This window comes from Pan paniscus, chromosome 10 (assembly GCF_029289425.2).
Source record: "Pan paniscus chromosome 10, NHGRI_mPanPan1-v2.0_pri, whole genome shotgun sequence".
NCBI lineage: Eukaryota > Metazoa > Chordata > Mammalia > Primates > Hominidae > Pan > Pan paniscus.
The window spans coordinates 114,523,139-114,545,614 of NC_073259.2; the positions used below are offsets into that span (position 1 = coordinate 114,523,139).

Sequence of the window (22,476 nt, forward strand, 5' to 3'; positions counted from 1 at the left end):
CCTGAGACATTTCTTATTTAAGTGAACTCTGGCATGGCTCAATATATCCTGAGGAGATTAGTAAGAGAATCCAGTTTAAAATAACTGCTTGGCCAAAGGGAAAAAAGAAAGAAATGCAGCCACCGAATCAGGAAATTATAGTGTTGAAGGAATGACAGCTGTTTTGGGTAACTCTACAACTCATGGATTTTTTCTTTTAGGGATTCAGTGGTTGAGTTTTTTTGCCCCACCCAAAGGTTTTTCTTCTGTCCTTTTTGCTTATTTTTCTTCCTTTTCTTTTCTGATCCATTGCTAGACAGCTTATTTTTCTTGATGTTTAGATTGTTAGTTGATTTCACAGCTTTTCCCTCATCCACTAGATAAATGCAATCTAAAAATGTAATTAAACTCCAATCTTAAGGGCAGAGGAGAACTATTTTTCCCATTGAAATAATTTCATTGTTTCTTTTTTCATTCTGTCTCTTCTCTGGAGAAAAATTAATGTTTTTACTTGTTGGCTTAGAACTTGCTCTAAATGCCAAATTTTAAAAAGGAAAACTTTCCAGGGAAGTTTAGCAGAAGTTATGCACCAAAAGGATGTGTATCCTGGCTCAGGAGTCAGTGGACTTGTGCTGTTCAACACAATTCTCAACTCTGCTGCCAACTTTTTGGATGACCTTGGCCACTTAATTTCTCTAGACCTCACTCCTAGTGCCTGTAAAACAGATAGGTTAATCAGGTGATTTCTAAGGGCCTTTCCAATTCTAATATTCTATGGCTCTGTCCTCTGAAAGAATCACAGCGCCAGTCTTAGATTTCTCTCACCGTTCTCCAGTATGACAAGGTGTATTCCATGCAGAAAATGGTTGTAGAGATTCCAGTGTTTACACAGACAGTAGGTAGAGGACAAGTCCTGTGCTGCTTCTTCAGATTATCAGATTTTTATTTGGTTTGTACTGGTCCCAGATTATTATCAAATACAGAGAAGTTTTGGGATTTGGGGGAGGGTGAGGTGGAGTGGATTATTGAGTAGCACAAATCCATATTTTCTTATAGCTTTGGGTTACTGGTGGTTCTAATGCCCATTTTGGTTTCATTTTAGGCTTTGGGCGTTGCCTTGTATATAAAAATGCTAAATGTACGTTGAAACGATACACCAATCAGACTTTTGATAAAGTGATGGGGCCCATGTTGGATGCTGCTACAAGGAAACCTATCTGGCGACATGAAATCTTAGATGCAGATGGTATTTGTTCTCCAGGTAAAAGCCTTTTAAAAGAAAAAAATTTAATACTTTTTGACATCATATGTTATTCAATAATATTTCTGAATATTTGGCAAAAAGGGCAGAAAAAAGTAACAACCTATGAAACCACCATCCAAATTCAACCAATGAGGTCATTTTTGATGAATTTCCTTCCAGTCTGTTTTTCTATACACTATGTTTTTACCTATCAGTAATCTATGCTAACTATAATTTTCTAGTTATAACTTTGAATAATAGAAAAGCCACTTTAAGGAAATATTTAGAGTAGTTCATGTCCCTGCATCTGCACTGGTATTTCTTCATTTACGCATTTAGCTTACAGACTACTTTAGAATTTTATCCCCCTGCAAAGGTATGACTCCATTATAATTACAAATTTGTAATGCATTTTGTTGATGAAACAAATAGCCCTTGCCCTTATGGGTCTCACAGGCTAGTGCAGGAGACTGACATTGATCAGAGGATCATGCATAAATCCAGGTTAAGGAATCATATAGGTAACTATGAGGCCATTTTATAGCAAGAGAATTTGACCTAGTTGGGAAGATCAGCATGGCTTTCCCAAGGAAGTGAGCTGGAATCTGAAGGACAGGGAAGAGTTAACCAAAGAAGAGGATCAGGGAGCATGTTCTAAGTAATGAGAAAAGCTTGTGCAAGGGTCCCAGAGCTTGGTAGTTGAAAGATCTGAAAGAAGACCAGTGTGGCTAACAAGAAGAGAGTGCAGGGAAGCATGGTGCACACGAGTTGGTGGGTGACGCACGGGGTAGGGGCCAGAGTAAGCAAGTCCTTGCAACCATGTTAGTATTGTCTTTATTTTATTTTATTAATTTCATTTTTGAGACAGGGTCTTAGTCTGTCACTGAGGCTGGAGTGCAGTGGCACAATCTCAGCTCACTGCAACCTCTGCCTCCCAGACTCAAGCGGTTCTCCCACTTCAACATCCAGTATAGCTGGGACCCATAGGCGCGTGCCACCATGCCTGGATAGTTTTTTTGTATTTTTTGTAGAGATGAGGTCTTACCATCTTGCCCAGGCTTGTCTTGAACTCCTGGGCTCAAGTTCTCCACCCACCTCGGCTTCCCAAAGTGCTTGAGCCACCACGCCGAGCCCATGATACTATTTTCATTATGATCCTAAAAGCAATGATATATTCAGATACGCGTTTTGAATGATCATTCTGACTACAGTGTAGAAAAAGGATTAGAAGGGCACTAAAATAGAAGGTAGACCTGGTACCAGGAGCTGTGGTGAAGGTGGAGAGAACCCAGTTTGTGAGGAGGGAAATCCACATGACTTTGTCATGGTTGGCCTGTGGGCGGTGAATGCTTTATCAAGCTGTGGTTCCAAAGAGACACAGAGTACGCGACTTCTCCTCCCTCCCTCTGCCTTTGTTTCTTGGAGAATTTTTCTCACCCTAACACTGGTCAGTATGGCTTGGAAAATACGCGCTGTGACAGTACTACAGGTAGTTGGTCTTTGAGCTTACCAGGAAGCGATACAAAGCAAAAATGGGAATAACAGCATAACCAAAGAAATATTTTGATTTCCTTGTTGCCCAAGTTAAATTGGTGGTGGCTTATTACTGGTTGAAATAACTATAAATAAAAATAAGTGACCAAAACTAGACACCCTAAGAGATATATAAAATTGCTATTTACTGAGATGATGTTTCTCATGTTCATGTAGTACTCTGAATTATTTTCTTAATTTTATATAGACTATGATTGTGTGTGTGTGGGGGGGGGTGTGTAAGTCTCACTCTGTTGAACAGGCTGGAGTGCAGTGGCATAATCATAGCTCACTGCAGCCTCAACCTAGGTTCAAGCAATCCTCCTACCGCAGCCTCCTGAGTTGTTGGGACTGCAGGCCTGTGCATCTTTGCCTAGTTCGTAATCTTTGTATTCCACACAGATGATAACGATGTGCCTAACACTTTTCTTTTTTTCTCAGGTGAGAAAGTAGAAAACAAACAAGTGCTTGTAAATAAGTCCATGCCCACAGTGACTCAGATTCCTTTGGAAGGAAGTAATGTACCACAGCAACCGCAGTACAAAGATGTACCCATAACGTATGTATTGGTTGTGCCCTGGTAATATGTAGAAAGGTTAGAAAAAGAGAAGAAATGGGAGAAATTCGAAGTTAGGTCTTGGTGTGTTGGAGAACTAGAAATAGCAATTTGGGGTAACATTACTTGTCATGGAAAAAGCATGGCATAGAAGATAAAACTAGTCTATGGAATCATATAGGCCCTAAACTGGGTTTGAGGTGTGGACCACATAGGCAGGGGTTCCTGGTGGAATTAACAACAGGATGAAGGGCACATGGGCATAAAAGTGCCTGGGTTTTGGAGGATCAGTGTAGCTTGCTGGGGCTAGGTTGTGAAAGAGTTGGGAATTGATACTGCAGAGAGTGACATGATAAGAGTCATATTTTTAAACAGTAAAACACACTGGCCACAGCATGGCATCACAGTATACTAGAACATAGCCCAGCTCTAGTAGAGGTTGTTTTGTGTATCTTACATGAGTAAAGCATTTAAATTCTGTTAGCTTCAGTTTTTTCATTTGTATAATACAATGAAAGAGTTAGACTTGTTAATCTCTAAATTTCTTCTAAGCTCTAAAATTTAATAAAATATGAACCTAGTGAGAAGGGCCAATGATAGTCACCACATTGCGATATAAAAACCAAACTAGAAGAGATATCTAACCTAGCCAAGGTGAACTAGGCTGAGTTTAGGAGGTGGCAGTGAGGGTGACATAGGAGGACTAGATTCTTGAGTTGTGATGGCAGTTTTACAAATGTATTCAATACACAGTAGCTGAGGCCTGCCATGTGCCAGCCATCCTGCCTCTTGTGCCAGCGATATAGGGCTGAAATAAGCCACAGGCGTTGCCTGCAAAGAGTCATATTTAGTTGGCAAAGACCTCCACACAAAAAAAGTGCAGTAATGACCATGATCATAATAGCATATTGGGAATTTACACTGTACCAGTTACTGTTCTGGACATTTTACATGTGTTAGCTCAGTTAATCCTACCAGCATCCCAGGAGCTATGTTCTCTTAGTGGCTCATTAGAAAGATAAGATGGAAGCAAGGAGAAGTTAAGTAACTTACCAAGGTCACACAGCAATAAAGGGCAGCACCAGGATTTGAAGTCATGCAACCTGGCTTCAGAGCGCTTCTCTTGACCACTGTGCTAAACCCAGCAAAGCATTGTGGGTGCCACGGATTTGTCTCTCTAGGAGGAGCACCAAAGAGAAGATGGGCAGCTCTGCTTAGGGGATGGGTCCAGACTCTACACTGACTTCTACACTATGAACAGCTATTTTGCAGTTACAGAGGTGGCTCTGCTGGTTGGCTCTCTTCCTGTCTTGAAGGAGGATATCTCTTTTTCTGTGCAAAGTTCATCTCTCCTTTTGGTTTCTTAATTTCATTCACCCTTTTCAGAGACCTTTTTCTGTCATCTTCTCTTTTATCCTCCCATATTTTCAACCTGTTTCCTATTGATTCCTTCTCCACAGGCTAGAAAATGTGCTCAGATACTTTTTACCTTTAAAGGAAAATGAAAGTTTTTTCTGGTCTTTGTGTCCCTTTCTAGCTGCCACTGTATTCCTCTTCCTTTCACTACGAAGCTCCTCAGAGCAATCATCTTGTCATCTCCATTTCTACTTTGTTACCTTCCACTTGCTCCCTAACCCTCGGAACTGGCCTCTTACCTACCTCCTCATTCTCCTGAAACAGCTCCAGAAGAGGTCACCAAAGACATCCTATGTGTTTGTTTCATTCAAGAAATACTTTTTTTTTTTTTTGAGATGGAGTCTCGCACTGTCATCCGGGCTAGAGTGCAACGGCACGATCTCGGCTCACTGCAACCTCCACCTCCCAGTTCAAGTGATTCTCTTGCCTCAGCCTCCCGAGTAGCTGGGACTACAGGCACACACCACCACACTCAGCTAATTTTTTGTATTTTTACAAAAATAAAAAATACAATATGTTGTCCAGACTAGTCTCGAACTCTTCACCTCATGATCTGCCCACCTTGGCCTCCCAAAGTGCTGGGAGTCATAAGCCACCGTGCCCAGCCCTTAAAAAATACTTTTTGAGCACTAACAGTATGCCAGGAACTATTCCAGGCACATGGGATAGTGCAGGGAGGAAAACCAGCAGTCCCTGTCTTTGTGGGAATCACACCCCAGTGCAGGAAGACAGGAAGTAAAGAAATAAGCAAAACCCATGTATAGTCGAATTTGCCAAATCAGACAGACTCTTCGATCGGAATCTTCTTGCAGACTGGGACTTTGTTTCTTTTTCACCTTGTACCCCCTAGTCTCTGGCATAGTACCTGGCACATAGTGGGTATTCAGTAAATAGTTATGTGAATGAATGAATTTCATATGACACTTCTATAGCATTTGACACCACTGACCTCTCTCTTCCCTTGATGTTGTGACACTGCTCTCGCCTGGCCCTCCCTGTCAGTCTAATCACTCACTCTTAGCCCCCCATCCTGCCTGGCCTTGTGATGACTTCACCCTGGCCAAGATGACTCTTGAACCTCATCTGGACAAGCTCCCCAGTTCTCAGCACTCCAGTCACCCTGTTTTTGCTGATGACTCCCATATAGACATCTGCCCAGTGTCAGCTTCATATCAGCACTTGGACAGCTTTACAGTGGTCCCAAACAGGCTCCTCCTCCTGGATCCCTGTCTTGGTAAATGGCATCAGCTGCCAGCAGCCAGCCAGTCACCAGCACAACCTGACTCCTTTCCTTTACCTGCCACACACACCAATCCTGTCGTTCCTGTCATCTTAGCAGCTCTCTTCTCTCCCTCCTCCTGCTTCATGCTACAGTGTCTGCACTGTGGCCCTCTGCTCCGCCTGGAGTTCTTGTTAACTGTCCATCTGCCTCCAGGCTGGTACCACTCAGGCTCTCTCTGCATCACTGCTAGGGTGATTTTTTCTTTTTGAGACGGAGTCTCGCTCTATTGCCCAGGCTGGAGTGCAGTGGCACGATCTTGGCTCACTGCAACCTCCACCTCCTGGATTCAAGCAATTCTCTTGCCTTAGCCTCCTGAATAGCTATGATTACAGGGGCATGCCACTATGCCCGGCTAATTTTTGTATTTTTAGTAGAGATGGGTTTCACATGTTAGGCTGGTCTCGAACACCTGACCTCATGATCCGCCTGCCTTGACCTCCCAAAGTGCTGGGATTACAGGCATGAGCCACCGTGCCCGGCTGGGTGATTTTCTAAACTACTCTGGCCGTGTTACTCCCTTGGATAAATAGAGTGAAACTTGAGTAAGTTAAGTAAAAGTGTGAACGACAGTGGTACCTGTGGGAAAGGCGTCCTTAGCACGCCTCCCTGGCCTCATAGGCCCCTCTCGCACACTAAGCCCTATGTTTCTAGGAAATCACCTCTTATTCTCCAAAATGTGCCATCCTAATTCAATTAGGCCTTCGCTCAGGTTGCCACTCTGTCAGTGACCCACTCTGGTCAGGTCTCAAGTTGAGGTTTACCTCTTCTGTGGCAGGGCTTGACAGCTTGCCACTCCCTGCCACCACTGTCATCCCCCACCCCCAGCAGAATTGACTATCTCCCTTGAGCCTCTCCTGTTCTTCATACCAGATACCATTACTGCACTTACCTGTCTCCTCCTTGATTGGATTGTGAGCTCCTTTGGTGCAGTAACTGTGTCTACTTAATTGTTACGTGTCCGAAGGCTACCAGGATCTGATACCTGGTAGATTTCTAATAATGTTTGTTATGTGAAAAAAATTAATAATTGAAAAGCTGAGTAAGTAAAAGTGCTATTGCTATTAAGAACTAGGAGTTGAGTCTGAAATCCCAGTTCCACTTTGTGTGAGTCATGTGCCCTTGGACAAGTTACTTAACCCCTCTAAGCATCAGTTTTCCTCATCTGTAATAAGGGAATAACAGTATGGACTGTTGTGAGGATTAAATTGCACTGTGCCTTCCTCATAATAAACGTGTAGTATTGTAAAAGGGAAATTGTGAAATTTGAATTTAATGTTAAAAAAAAATTGAAGTCATTTTTCAGAGCCCAAGATGAAAATGTCAAAATACTCTATGGTAGGCATGAAATGAAATATAACATGGGTGAGAAGTTCACAAAGGGCAGTTTGAAAACTCTGTTTTAGTGACTTTCTCTTAACACCAGCTACAAAGGAGCAACAGACTCATATATTGAAAAAGTGATGATATCTTCAAATGCTGAAGATGCTTTTCTGATCAAAATGCTGCTGAGACAGACAAGGCGTCCAGAAATTGGAGACAAATTCAGCAGTCGTCATGGGCAAAAGGGTAAACTGTATCATTTCTCAACTTGATTATAAAACAATATATGAATGTATTTGTTAACCACTTATATAAAATTCCCCCATTTAAAAAATTTACTTTGGAAAAGTATTACATTGTTATAAAAATTAATCTTGTTTTATTTCTTAGATTAACCTGTTTATATTTAATGGCATTTAAAAATACATGGTAGACTTGCTCCTCTATGCTGTCTGTTTCATTCTCCTGCAGTTGCTATGCCCAGAATTATAATTATAGATACAGTCTGGGTGATGTGCCTATTGAGATACATGTAGCTGTTCAAAAAATAAATAGTAGTGCCTTTTTTTTTTTTTTTTCTGAAAGATAGATCTTTAAACTACTATATGTTCTGTTGGGTCATAGTGTCAGATGTCAGCACTAGAAGACACCTCAGAGTTATCCGTCCCCTTGTTTACAGTTGAGGAAGTTCAGACCCCGCATTTTCAGTGGCCAGTCAAGGATACACAGCTACTTGGTTGCTGAGCTGGTGTTAGAACCTGGGTCTCCTGACCCCAGGGCGGTGCTTTGTGTGTGTCTTACATCTAATCCCATTGGCAAGCCTCATTCATTCCTTTGATGGTTACTGCACAGTTTTCATCTATTTGTAGTTTTGTTTATTTTCAAGAAACACAGCACTGTATCACTGTTAATTTTAGCTCTGCCTGCCACTTAGCTTTAAGAATAACAACAGCTAACAGTTTTGTAGCACTGTGTGCCTGGCTGCGTTCTCATCACTTTACAGGTGCTGACTCATTTGATTCTCACACAATTCTGGAGGGAGGTGGCATCATTATCCATATTTTATAGATAAGGAAACAGAGGCATAGAAAGATTAATAGCTTGCCCAAGGTCACACAATTAATGGGAGAACTGACATTTGAACCTTGGCAGCTTGGCTCCAGAGACCTAGCTCTTAATTACTAGGCCACACTGACTGTTAAGCAGTTAGCAATGTGCCTGGCACACATAGTAAGTGCTCAAGAAGTAACAGCAATGATCATTAACATTGACCATCTTTTTTTTGATATATACTTAAGATGTATTACTTCTACTTTTCTACCTTGACTCTCACATTTGCTTATAAATTACTAGTGTGATATCTTCTTATTTTTAATTGGTTTGAAGATAACTGCACATTGTGTTTCTGCTGATTTTAAGTTTCTTTGCCAAGCGAGTATATCCATGTTACAGTTTTCTTGGTCAGGTATACCCAGCCTTAGTTGTCATTTTGCTAATGAAACTATGTCAGATTAAGATACTCTTTCATCAAACTCATTTTTAGTTCTGTTGACAGAGGCAAGATTATTTTAGCCTGCCAATATTTTTAAGAAATGATTGGTTCCATCTGTTAATGTGAATTTGACACCTGTAATTCATATAGTTCCCTGAGATACTAACTCTTAATGCCCTTTGAGTGTTTTTAAAAGTATCTTGAGTTTCTAACGTTTTATATGGCTTGCCAGTAAAAAATCAAATTCTGTATATTGAAACTGTTTCCCCTTTTATCTTGGTCTTGACAGTTGCTGAGTCAATTATGGGGTAACCTTAACCTCATTTGCTAGGTCATTGTGGGGTAACCTTAACCTCATTTGTAGTCTCTATCTTACTTGGCCTCCTACTTGGACAAGAGCAAAGTTGATATTCTTCTTGTAAAATATTGACACTGGAAGCTTCACAAGAATGCACACCATAAGAGAATATCCCGTTTCTGAATCAGTTTACAAGACTAAGGTACCCCAAATCCTTATGTCTTTATCCCATCAGGGTATTATGCAAAGAGTTGCAGACTAGCAGATATTTCAGTGGCTATGCAATGTGTTCTAATTCCACTAAACTTTTTTTGTTAACTTTAAGTTCTGGATTACATGTGCAGAACGTGCAGTTTTGTTACATAGGTATACACGTGCCGTGGTGGTTTGCGCACCCATCAACCCGTCACCTACATTAGGTATTTCTCCTAATGTTATCCCTCCCCTAGCCTCCCACCCCCAGCAGGCCTCGGTGTGTGATGTTCCCCTCCCTGTGCCCAAGTGTTCTCATTGTTCAACTCCGACTTATGAGTGAGAACATGCAGTGTTTGGTTTTCTGATCTTGTGATATTTTGCTGAGAATGATGGTTTCCACCTTCATCCACGTCCCTGCAAAGGACATGAACTCATCCTTTTTTATGGCTGCATAGTATTCCATACTGTATATGTGCCACATTTTCTTAACCCAGTCTATCATTCATGGATGTTTGGGTTGGTTCCAAGTCTTTACTCTTGTGAATAGTGCCACAATAAACTTATACGTGTGCATGTGTCTTTATAGTAGAATGATTTGTAATCCTTTGGGTATGTGGGATTGCTGGGTCAAATGGTATTTCTGGTTCTAGATCCTTGAGGAATCGCCACACTGTCTTCCACAATGACTGAACTAATTTACACTCCCACCAACAGTGCAAAAGTGTTCCTATTTTTCTATAACCTCTCCAGCGTCTGTTGTTTCCTGACTTTTTAATGATCGCCATTCTAACTGGCATGAGATGGTATCTCATTGTGGTTTGATTTGCATTTCACTAATGACTAGTGATGATGAGCATTTTTTCATATGTCTGTTGGCTGCATAAATGTCTTCTTTGGAGAAATGTCTGTTCATATCCCTTGCCCATTTTTTGATGGGGGTTGTTTGCTTTTTTCTTGTAAATTTGTTTAAGTCCTTTGTAGATTCTGGATATTAGCCCTTTGTCAGATGGATAGATTGCAAAAATTTTCTCCCATTCTGTAGTTTGCCTGTTCACTCTGATGATAGTTTCTTTTGCTGTACAGAAGCTCTTTAGTTTAATTAGATCCCATTTGTCAATTTTGGCTTTTGTTGCCATTGCTTTTGGTGTTTTAGACATGAAGTCTGCCCATGTCTATGTCCTGAATGGTATTGCCTAGGTTTTCTTCTAGGATTTTTATGGTCCTAGGTCTTATGTTTAGGTCTTTCATCCATCTTGAGTTGATTTTTGTATAAGGTGTAAGGAAGGGGTCCAGTTTCAGTTTTCTGCATATGGCTAGCCAGTTTTCCCAACACCATTTATTAAATAGGGAATTTTTTCCCCATTGCTTGTGTGTGTCAGGTTTGTCAAAGATTAGATGATGGTAGATGTGTGGTGTTATTTCTGAGGCCTCTGTTCTGTTCCATTGGTCTATATATCTGTTTTGGTACCAGTACCATGCTGTTTTGGTTACTGTGGCCTTGTAGTATAGTTTGAAGTCAGGTAGCATGATGCCTCCAGCGTTGTTCTTCTTGCCTAGGATTGTCTTGGCTATGTGGGCTCTTTTTTGGTTCCATATGAACTTTAAAGTAGTTTTTTCTGGTTCTGTGAAGTAAGTCAGTGGTAGCTTGATGGGGATAACATTGAATCTATAAATTACTTTGGGCAGTAAGACCATTTTCCTGATATTGATTCTTCTTATCCATGAGCATGGAATGTTTTTCCATTTGTTTGTGTCCTCTCTTATTTCCTTGAGCAGTAGTTTGTAGTTCTCCTTGAGGAGGTCCTTCACATCCCTTGTAAGTTGGATTCGTAGGTATTTTATTCTCTTTGAAGCAATTGTGAATGGGAGTTCACTCATGATTTGGCTGTCTGTTTGTCTGTTATTGGTGTATAGGAATGCTTGTGATTTTTGCATATTGATTTTGTATCCCAAGACTTTGCTGAAGTTGCTTATCAGCTTAAGGAGATTTTGGGCTGAGACGATGGGGTTTTCTAAATACACAATCATGTCATCTGCAATCAAAGACAATTTGACTTCCTTTCTTCCTATCTGAGTATACTTTATTGGGTTCTCTTGTCTGATTGCCCTGGCCAGAACTTCCAACACTATGTTGAATAGGAGTGGTGAGAGAGGGCATCCTTGTCTTGTGCCAGTTTTCAAAGGGAATGCTTCCAGTTTTTGCCCATTCAGTATGATATTGGCTGTGGGTTTGTCATAAATAGCTCTTAGTATTTTGAGGTATGTTCCATCGATACCTGGTTTATTGAGAGTTTTTAGCATGAAAGGCTGTTGAATTTTGTCAAAGTCCTTTTCTGCATCTATTGAGATAATCATGTGGTTTTTGTCATTGGATCTGTTTATGTGATGGGTTATGTTTATTGATTTGCATATGTTGAACCAGCCTTGCGTCTCAGGGATGAAGCCGACTTGATCGTGGTGGAAAAGCTTTTTGACGTGCTGCTGGATTCGGTTTGCCAGTATTTTATTGAGGATTTTCGCATCAATGTTCATCAGGGATGTTGGCCTAAAATTCTCTTTTTTTATTGTATCTCTGCCAGATTTGGTATCAGGATGATGCTGGCCTCATAAAATGAGTTAGGGAGGATTCCCTGTTTTTCTATTGATTGGAATAGTTTCAGAAGGAATGGTATCAGCTCCTCTTTGTATCTCTGGTAGAATTTGGCTGTGAATCCGTCTGGTCCTGGACTTTTTTTGGTTGGTAGGCTATTAATTATTGCCTTAATTTCAAAACCTGTTATTGGTCTATTCAGAGATTCAACTTCTTCCTGGTTTAGTCTTGGGAGGGTGTATATGTCCAGGAATTTATCCATCTCTTCTGTATTTTCTAGTTTATTACATAGAGGTGTTTATAATATTCTCTGATGGTAGTTTGTATTTCTGTGGGATCGGTGGTGATGTCCCCTTTATCATTTTTTATTGCATCTATTTGATTCTTCTCTCTTTTCTTCGTATTAGTCTTCCTAGTGGTCTATGTATTTTGTTGATCTTTTCAGAATACCAGCTCCTGGATTCATTGATTTTTTTTGACAGGTTTTTGTGTCTCTATCTCCTTCAGTTCTGCTCTGATCTTAGTTATTTCTGCTAGCTTTTGAATTTGTTTGCTCTTGCTTCTCTAGTTCTTTTAATTGTGATGTTAGGGTGTCGATTTTAGATCTCTCCTGCTTTCTCTTGTGGGCATTTAGTGCTATAAATTTCCCTCTACACACTGCTTTAAATGTGTCCCAGAGATTCTGGTACGTTGTGTCTATGTTCTCATTGGTTTCAAAGAACATCTTTATTTCTGCCTTCATTTCATTATTTACCCCATAGTCATTCAGGAGCAGGTGGTTCAGTTTCCATGAGTTGTTTGGTTTTGAGTGAGTTTCTTAATCCTGAGTTCTAATTTGATTGTGCTGTGGTCTGAGAGGCAGTTTGTTGTGATTTCTGTTCTTTTACATTTGCTGAGGAGTGTTTTACTTCCAATTATGGGTCAATTTTAGAATAAGTGCGATGTGGTGCTGAGAAAAATGTATATTCTGTTGATTTGGGGTGGAGAGTTCTGTAGATGTCTATTAGGTCCATTTGGTCCAGAGCTGAGTTCAAGTCCTGGATATCCTTGTTAAGTTTCTGTCTCGTTGATCTGTCTAATATTGACAGTGGGGTGTTAAAGTCTCCCATTATTATTTTTTGGGAGTCTAAGTCTCTTTGTAGGTCTCTAAGAACTTGCTTTATGAATCTGGGTGCTCCTGTATTGGGTGCATATATATTTAGGATAGTTAGCTCTTCTTGTTGAATTAACCCCTTTACCATTATGTAATGGTCTTCTTAGTCTCTTTTGATTTTTGTTGGTTTAAAGTCTGCTTTATCAGAGACCAGGATTGCAACCCCTGCTTTTTTTTTTTTTTTTTTTGCTTTCCATTTGCTTGGTAGATCTTCCTCCATCCCTTTATTTTGAGCCTATGTGTGTCTTTGCATGTGAGATGGGTCTCCTGAATACAGCACACTGATGGGTCTTGACTCTTTATCCAATTTGCCAGTCTGTGTCTTTTAATTGGGGCATTTAGCCCATTTACATTTAAGGTTAATATTGTGTGAATTTGTTCCTGTCATTATGATGCTTGCTGGTTATTTCGCCTGTTAATTGATGCAGTTTCTTCATAGCATCGATGGTCTTTACAATTTGGCATGTTTTTGCAGCAGCTGGTACCGGTTGTTCCTTTCCATGTTTAGTGCTTCCTTCAGGAGCTCATGTAAGGCAGGCCTGGTGGTGACAAAATGTCTCAGCATTTGTTTGTCTGTAAAGGATTTTATTTCTCCTTCACTTATGAAGCTTAGTTTGGCTGGATATGAAATTCTGGGTTGAAAATTCTTTTCTTTAAGAATGTTGAATATTGGCCCCTACTCTCTTCTGGCTTGTAGGGTTTCTGCAGAGAGATCTGCTGTTAGTCTGATGGGCTTCCCTTTGTGGGTAACCCGAGCTTTCTTTCTGGCTGCCCTTAACACTTTTTCCGTCATTTCAACCTTGGTGAATCTGACAATTACGTGTCTCAAGGTTGCTCTTCTCGAGGAGTATCTTTGTGGTGTTCTCTGTATTTCCTGAATTTGAATGTTGGCCTGCCTTGCTAGGTTGGGGAAGTTCTCCTGGATAATATCCTGAAGAGTGTTTTCTAACTTGGTTCCATTCTCCTCATCACTTTCAGGTACGTCAGTCAAACGTAGATTTGGTCTTTTCACGTAGTCGCATATTTCTTGGAGGCTTTGTTCGTTTCTTTTCACTCTTTTTTCTCTAATCTTGTCTTCTTGATTTATTTCATTACTTTGATCTTCAATCACTGATATCCTTTCTTCCGATTGATCGAATTGGCTATTGAAGCTTGTGTATGCTTCACGAAGTTCTCGTACTGTGGTTTTCAGTTCCATCAGGTCATTTAAGCTCTTCTCTACACTGGTTGTTCTAGTTAGCCATTCATCTAACCTTTTTTCAAGGTGTTTAGCTTCCTCGCAATGGGTTAGAACATGCTCCTTTAGCTTGGAGAGGTTTGTTATTACTGACCTTCTGAAGCCTACTTCTGTCAACTCGTCAAACTCATTCTCCATCCAGTTTTGTTCCCTTGCTGGCAAGGAGTTGTGTTCCTTTGGAGGAGAAGAGGCATTCTGGTTTTTGGAATTTTCAGCCTTTCTGCTCTGGCTTCTCCCCATCTTTTTGTGGTTTTATCTACCTTTGGTCTTTGATGTTGGTGACCTATGGATGAGGTTTTGGTCTGGATGTCCTTTTTGTTGATGTTGATGCTATTCCTTTCTGTTTGTTAGTTTTCATTCTAACAGACAGGCCTGTCAGCTGCAGGTCTGTTGGAGTATGCTGGAAGTCCACTCCAGACCCTGTTTGCCTGGGTATCACCAATGGAGGTTGCAGAATAGCAAATATTGCTGCCCGATCCTTCCTCTGGAAGCTTCGTCCCAGAGGGGCACCTGCCTGTATGAGGTGTCTGTCGGCCCCTACTGGGAGGTGTCTCCCAGTCAGGCTACACGGGGGTCAGGGACCTACTTGAGGAGGCAGTCTGTCCATTATCAGAGCTTGAACACCGTGCTGGGAGAACCACTGCTCTCTTCAGAGTTGTCAGGCAGTGACGTTTAAGTCTGGAGAAGCTGTCTGCTGCCTTGCCCCCAGAGGTAGAATCTAGAAAGGCAGTAGGCTTTGCTGAGCTGCAGTGGGCTCTGCCCAGTTCGAGCTTCCCTGCCACTTTGTTTACACTGTGACCATGGAACTGCCTCCTCAAGCCTCAGCAATTGTGGATGCCCCTGCCTCTGCCACACTCCACCATCCCAGGTTGATCTCAGACTGCTGCGCTAGCAGTGAGCAAGGCTCCGTGGGCATGAGACCAGCCAAGCCCAGGCACAGGAGAGGATCTTCTGCTCTGCCGGTTGCGAAGACCATGGGGAAAGCACAGTATTTGGGCAGGAGTGTACCTCTTCTCCAGGTACAGTCACTCATGGCTTCCCTTGGCTAGGAAAGGGAAATCCCCCAACCCCTTGCACTTCCCAGGTGAGGCGACGCCCTGCCCTGCTTCAGCTCGCCTTCCGTGGGGTGCACCCACTGTCCAACCAGTCCCAGTGAGATGAACCAGGTACCTCAGTCGGAAATGCAGAAATCCCCTGTCTTCTGCATCGATCTCCCTGGGAGCTGTAGACCAGAGCTGTTCCTATTTGGCCATCTTGGATGCAATCAGTCTCCACTAAACTTCTTGAAGGCAGAGACCATGTCCTTGTATTCTCCATAAAGCCCAGTAAGGCCTTTCTCATAGCAGACACTTAATAGATAGTAGATAATAGGTGAATTCACAATGTATATGAATGAATGAGAGAATGAAATTGGAGGTAGGGGAAGTGACGGAGGTAGATTCTCTACTGTTGATGGATTGATTTTATTCAGGTTTTAATCTGTCTGCTATGTGTGAGTACATGTATGTGTATAGACAAAGCAGTGCTTTTTTGTTTTTTTTTTTTGGAGACAGAGTCTCACTCTGTCACCCAGGCTGGAGTGCAGTGGCTCGATCTCAGCTCAGTGCAACCTCCACCTCCCAGGTTCAAGCAATTCTTCTGCCTCAGCATCCCCCATTAGCTGGAACTACAGGTGTGCACCACCATGTCTGGCTAATTTTTAGTATTCTTAGTAGAGATGGAGTTTCACCATATTGCCCAGGCTGGTCCCAAATTCCTCAGCTCAGGCAATCCATCCACCTCAGCCTCCCAAAGTGCTGGGATTACAGACATGAGCCACCGTGCCCGGCCAAAGCAGTACTTTTAAAAATGAAAACAACACACCTAATTAGTAAGCTCCTGAAAATACAGGCGTCTAGGTAAAATGTCAGGAAGGTCTTTGTGCTATAGCATTTTTTCAGACTGTTAATATGATTGGTATAATGTTCATTAACAGGCATGGTTTCTAATTTGCAGTGATCTGAAACAGCAGATTTTAGAGAACTGTTCATTCTTAGGGGAGCTTTGACTTGTACGTCTCTTTACGAAACTGAAGGAGTCCTCCTGGGTCTAGCTGACCTTTCCCTTGTAGTGAGGAGTTTGTCTTGCTACTTTTTTTTTCCAGATGGCTTTTAATCCAAGGGTAAAAACCTTCTGATTAGCCTAGATTCCCTTGATAGTCCCTTCTCTTACAGCTTCATCAAATTTATGTTAAAGATTGGGGAAAAAACAAGCAAACAAACAAAAAGTAGGTAGTGTAAACTTTAACAGAGTAATAGAAGGACTGACATGGGACTCATAACTGGACATAATTTTTATTTCTCTTAAGTATAATTTTATTATTAAATAATAAATGCACATGGTTTTAAAAGGTCAAACAGAACAAGAAAGGGTTCTTTGTACAAAAAAAACCCATCAGTCCTTGTCTCTCCTCCTCACCCAACTTTGGTTAGGTATAAAAGTCTAGGTTGAAAATTGTTTTCCCTAAGGATTTTGGTGGCCTTGCCACATGATCATCTAAATTCCATGTAAATTGTAATGTCACTCTTCTTCCTCGTGTTTTTGTGCCCTGTTTCTCTTTTTCTCTCCTTACCTCCCTCCTACTTTATTCCTTTCTCTCTGGAAGCTTTTACTATCTTCTTCCCTTCTTGACATTCTGAAATTTCATAGGCTCTTTTTTCATTCCTTGTGCTGGGCAATTGGACACCGTCGCATTCTGGAGGTTTAAGTTCCTTCAGTTCTAGGACATTTTCTTATATTTATTTAGTTAGTAATTTCCTCTTCCTCATTTTCCCCATACCCTTTCTGGTTTTCTTAGTGATCAAATATTGGAACTTCCAGATTGATGCTCTAGTTTTCTTATCTTTTTGCCTTCTTCTTGTTTTTCTTTTTAGGAGATTTGATCAACGTTATTTTTCAGATTTTTTAAACCTATCATATTTTAAATGTCTAATTAAATGTTTAAAGTTAATTTATATTCTTTCTGTCTCTCTCTCTTTTTTTTTTTTTTTTTTGAAACAGAGTCTTGCTGTGTCGCCCAGGCTGGAGTGCAGTGGCGCCATCTCGGCTCACTGCAAGCTCTGCCTCCTGGGTTCATGCCATTCTCCTGCCTCAGCCTCCCGAGTAGCTGGGACTACAGGTGCCCGCCACCACGCCTGGCTAATTTTTTGTATTTTTTTTAGTAGAGATGGGGTTTCACTGTGTTAGCCAGGATGGTCTCGATCTCCTGACCTCGTGATCCACCTGCCTTGGCTTCCCAAAGTGCTGGGATTACAGGCGTGAGCCAGCACACCCAGCCTATTCTTTCTCTTATAGCAAGAAGTATGTATTTTTAGTTTTCTTTGAGTTTTAGTTTTTTGGTTTTTCTTTTTTTCTTTTTAGTTTTCTTCTGTTTCTAATTTTCTTTCCTTCCTTCTTTTCTTTTCTTTTCTTTTTGCAGTATCTTGCTCTGCTCTGTCACCCAGGCTGGAGTACAGTGGCACAATCACAGCTCACTGCATCCTCAACCTCCTGGGCTCAAGCGATCCTTCCATCTCAGCCTCCTGAGTAGCTGCACTACAGGCATGCACCACCATGCCTGGCTAATTTTTGTTTTTTGTTTTTGTTTTTTTTTTTTTGGCTTTTTTAAAATTATTATTTGTAGAGACTAGGTATTGCCATATTACCCAGGCTGGTCTCGAACTTCTAGGATCAAGTGATCCACCTGCCTCAGCTTACCAAAATGGCATTTGAACCTTGGGATTACAGGTGTGAGATTACAGGTGTGAGCCACTGTGCCTGGCTGTTTCTATCTCTTGATAGGATTTTCCTCTCCTATTTGTTTTAGTGTCTGATTTGTTGTTGTTGAAGGCTTTCCTCTAATACCTGGTATACCCCTGAACCCTAGAAAGCATTTCAAAGCTCTGTGTCCCATGGATAGAACTTGTTGACTAGTGAATATCATTGCTGGGTGGTCAGGTAGTGAACTACTTTATTGTTGTGCCATTCAGTTTCAACATACTAGGATCTTTCTAACTCCTGCCTGAAGGTTGGAGCTGGGAATGAGGGTGGGACAGTGCTTAAGGCTGTCAGCTGACCTCCAGGAGTCAGGCAGGGGCAGGGACTGGAGCTTACTCTTCAGTGCATAGACTTTAATTCCTCTGTATCAGGCTTTTGACCAGCCCACCCTCTGCTGCGCTTGCTACCCTTGGGTCTCAGATCAAGTACTCAAGTGATGGTTACTCAAGTAAGGGTTAGGGGAGAAGTGTAGTTTCCTGGCTGTATGGACTAGGGAATACAGAGAACTGACAATTTCTTATATAGACATTTATTTATACAAATATTTGTTAAGTATCTTCTGCGTGTCTGGTACTATTCTAGGCTCTGGTCACAAGCAGTAAACAAAATAGATTAAAGTTCCAACCCTTGTGGGGCTTGCGTTCTTGTGGGCAAGAAGGAAAATAGTAAGTGCTGAGGGAATGATATGTCGTGAGATGAGAAAAGATTGAAAGCTGGGAGGGGGGGATGGGAAGCATGTGAGGGGAGGGCGTGTGGTTAGTGATTCAAAGTTTAGGCAGAGTGGTTGGAGAACAACACCATGTTGAAAAGATGGCATTGAGTAAAGACCTGAGAGAAGTAAGGGGGTGAGCCCTCTCTGGCTGAAGAGCATTTGAGGTGAAGGTTTTGCGGCTGTAGCTCACCTAATAGAAGACCAGCAAGGAGGCCCCATAGCTGGAGCAGAGTGAGAAGTGAGGAGGCAGCCATGAGGCTCATAGGTCACTGCAGGAACTTTGGCTTTTATTCTGAGGGAGAGGGAAGCCACTGGAGAGGCGTTTGAGCTGGTGAGAGAGATGATCTGACTGACACTGGCTGCTGTGTTGAAAGAAACTGCAGTGGTGCCAGTTCAGAAGCTACGTGAGAGTTGGAGGTGGGCTGGAAAAGCATAACGACGAGGAATTGGTGAGAAGGGATCAGAGTCTGGACACATTTTGAAAGTAGAGCCTCCTGGAATTGCTGATGGATTAGGTGGCTTTGACTCAGTCCTCTTGCTTTCAGCTTCGCTCCTCACGCTGCCTTTTGCAATACTAGTACTTCGTGTCTCTGTCTTCTGAGCCTTCCCAGGAATCGGGTGGGTGAGTGGGGGTGGCACCAAAGGCCGCGTCAGCTCACCTCTTCACATCTCATCTGCAGGGACTTAGTATTACTCTTCTGTTACTTTTCTTTCCTGTCTTTATCAGCTTTCAAAGTTGTAGAATTATCTCGTGCCCACTGATACCACTGTGCCCATTCTTTCTCCTTACACGTAGGTTTACACCTTAATTTTTTTAAACTCAGTGAGGTTTAGAGAAGCAGTGTTGATAAACACATGTGTTTCATCTGTCATGTTTAACTAGAAATCTGTTTATTATTTGAGAATATTCAGCACAAGAATGTTTAGTGAGTATGCTTGATTTTTTTCAATGCAACTTATAGAACTGAAAATTATTTTAATAAAAGATGAGAAGGATTTTTAGAGCACTAACCTTTTGTTTCCTGACCAGAGTCTTGCCTCTAAGACTTCTTGGGTTTGTTTGTTTGTTTGTTTGTTTTTGTCTATTTTAATCAATTCTCAGATTGAAAATTAATTTTAAAATGTTTAAAGCTCACACCCTAAGAATTATTACATAAATGCTAACAATCATCAGAGAAGCATTAATCATAGTTTGTCAGCTCTTATCTGAAAATAATTTATCTTTCTTCTGGATCGTTGTTGTAACTAAGGTCTACAACTTTGGTCCTCTTCTTGAATGTCACCCATCTGAAGCCAGAGGCATGACAGTAGTAAAAGTCTATTTTTTGAAGTTTTATAAATAAAATTCTAAAGATTCAAAGATACCAATAGTTTTTTTAAAAATAATTGTATATGTTGTTAAATATCCAGAATACCTTGTTGGCTAACTTAGTGTATTATTCCATTCTCACACTGCTATAAAGAAATACCTCAGACTGGATAATTTATAAAGAAAAGAGGTTTAACTGGCTCACAACTCTGCAGGCTGTACAGGAAGCATGGCTAGGGAGGCCTCAGGAAAGTTACAATCATGGCAGAAGGCAAAGGGGAAGCAGGCACATCTTAAACGGCCAGAGCAGGAGGAAGAGAGAGAAGGGGGAGGTGCTACACACTTTAAAACAACCAGTTCCTGTGAGAACTCACTCACTATCATGAGAACAGCGAGGGGGAAATCCACCCCATGATCCAATCTCCTCCCACTAGGTTCTTCCTCCAACACTGGGGATTTGACACGAGATTTGGGTGGGGACACAAATCTAAACCATATCACTTAGGTAAGTATATTTTAGGTTCACTGAGATTAGGAAACATGCCCTGCTGATTTACTTAACCCCAAAGCACCCAGCATAGCACTTTGCATATAATATGGTATCCACTTACGATGTTTGAGGAATCCTTTATTAAATAAAGGATTTTACATATTCATTGGTCTTGTTGGAAGTTGTACTGACATAACAAGTCAAACTCACTACTCCCAGAATAAGTGTAATTTATTCTTCCTAGTAAATATCAGAAATGAGATGCCTCATTTTTATCTAAACTGGCACCAGGAGTTTCAACACCTAAGACTCATAGCTCCCCAACCCTAACTGATCACACAGGCCCACTAAAGCTTCTTCAGCCATAATAACTAAATATAGTCATCCCTCAGTATATGCTGGGAATTGGTTCCAGGACCCCTGCATATATTCAAGTCCCACAGTTGGGCCTGTAAAACCCAAATATATGAAAAGTTGTCCCTCTGTGGCGAAGGGCTCACATTCCGCAAATGCTGTATTTTCGATTCACATCTCATTGAAGAAAAATCCCCATATAAGTGGACCTGCACAGTTAAGACCTGTGTTATTCAAGGGTCAACTGTATACATGCCCACCCACATCCATCCCAGGCACAAATGAAAACCTGCCTTGACAGCCCCAGGGAAACCTATTCGGTCATTTTTAAGTTACTGTTGTGGGCTCAAAACTGTGCGGGGCACTTTAGGGGATAGAAAGTAAATGAATCCCTTGACTAATGCCCATGAGGAGTTGACTGACACCTGAAGCAAAAAGATGGATACGAAGGATTACATAGTTAAATGCTAAATTATATGGGAGAAACCACTAAAAATATAGAGGTTTAGAGTTTACCATAGACAGGAATAGAATCTTAGAGTTTGAAAAGTCCTTTTAGAAGTCCAGTCTAAATCCATCTTCTAGTATAAGAGTTCTTTTTAGATTATCTTTGGCAGATGGTTTTCCATGTTGATTGTGGCCTGTGAAGGGAGGCCCTTGCTATTTTCTGAGGCAGCCTCTTCTGTAGTAGCACTGTTCTGATAGTTTTCTTGAGTCAGAGGTGCTCAAGAGTTAGTAAGAGTGCTCAAGAGTCTATAAGTTACTGCAGTTAGTCCTGCCTTGTCTTGTGGGCCATACTGAATGAACACATTGCCTTTTCATCACAGCCATCCTCTGTTCAGTATTTAAAGAAAGCCCTCGGATTGACGAAAAGTATAGCAGAGAGAGAAAGGTCTTGAACTCCAACTAGGTGAACTATGTTGTCCCTTTATGTCTTGGCCTCCTTGACACTAATGTGTAAAAGCAGGGAACACAGTGCCTGATGCACAAGCAGGAGGCAGTAAAGGTGAGCTGCGGGCAGGTCTGTCTTGGGTCTTCTCTTGCAGGCTGCCTGGTAAAGGAAGGCCTCAGAGACTAGATGGGGTTCAGGCTTAGAGTCTGGCTTTGATAAAGATGTGAAAGAAAAACAGGGGACAGCAGAGAAGAGCAAATGAATGGACTTGACTGACTGAAATAAAGATAGCATAAAGAAGAAAAACCGCGGGGACTGTGGTTTTAATCCGGTAAACGATGGCACCAATCACAAAGCATTTGTGTCTCATTGACTTGAGATGGTGAGATGATGGAAGATCATCTCGAGTGCCTATATTGTTGATTAATTCATCCATTTATTGAGCTTTCACTGTGTGCCAAGCACTGTTCTAAATACTGGAAATACAGAGGTAAACAAGACTGATGGGGTCTCTGTTCTCCCGGGATTTGTGTTCTCCTTGGGGAGGAAACAGACAAAAAAGAAGTAAACAAAAATATAAACCCCAACTACTTAGTAGGCTGAGGCAGGAGGATCACTTGAGCCCAGGAG

The 22,476-nt window shown here is 41.4% G+C and overlaps 1 protein-coding gene across 2 annotated transcripts in view; it reads left to right on the top strand.

The window, feature by feature from the left end:
• Positions 1-22,476, top strand: part of POLR3B (RNA polymerase III subunit B) — a 150,334-nt gene that overhangs the window by 99,133 nt on the left and 28,725 nt on the right. For both annotated transcript variants that reach the window (XM_003832543.7, XM_003832544.4), the window contains exons 21-23: positions 1,082-1,240; positions 3,197-3,314; positions 7,433-7,575. In XM_003832543.7, coding sequence (XP_003832591.1) covers positions 1,082-1,240; positions 3,197-3,314; positions 7,433-7,575 — 420 coding nt within the window. The remainder of the gene's footprint in view (positions 1-1,081; positions 1,241-3,196; positions 3,315-7,432; positions 7,576-22,476) is intronic.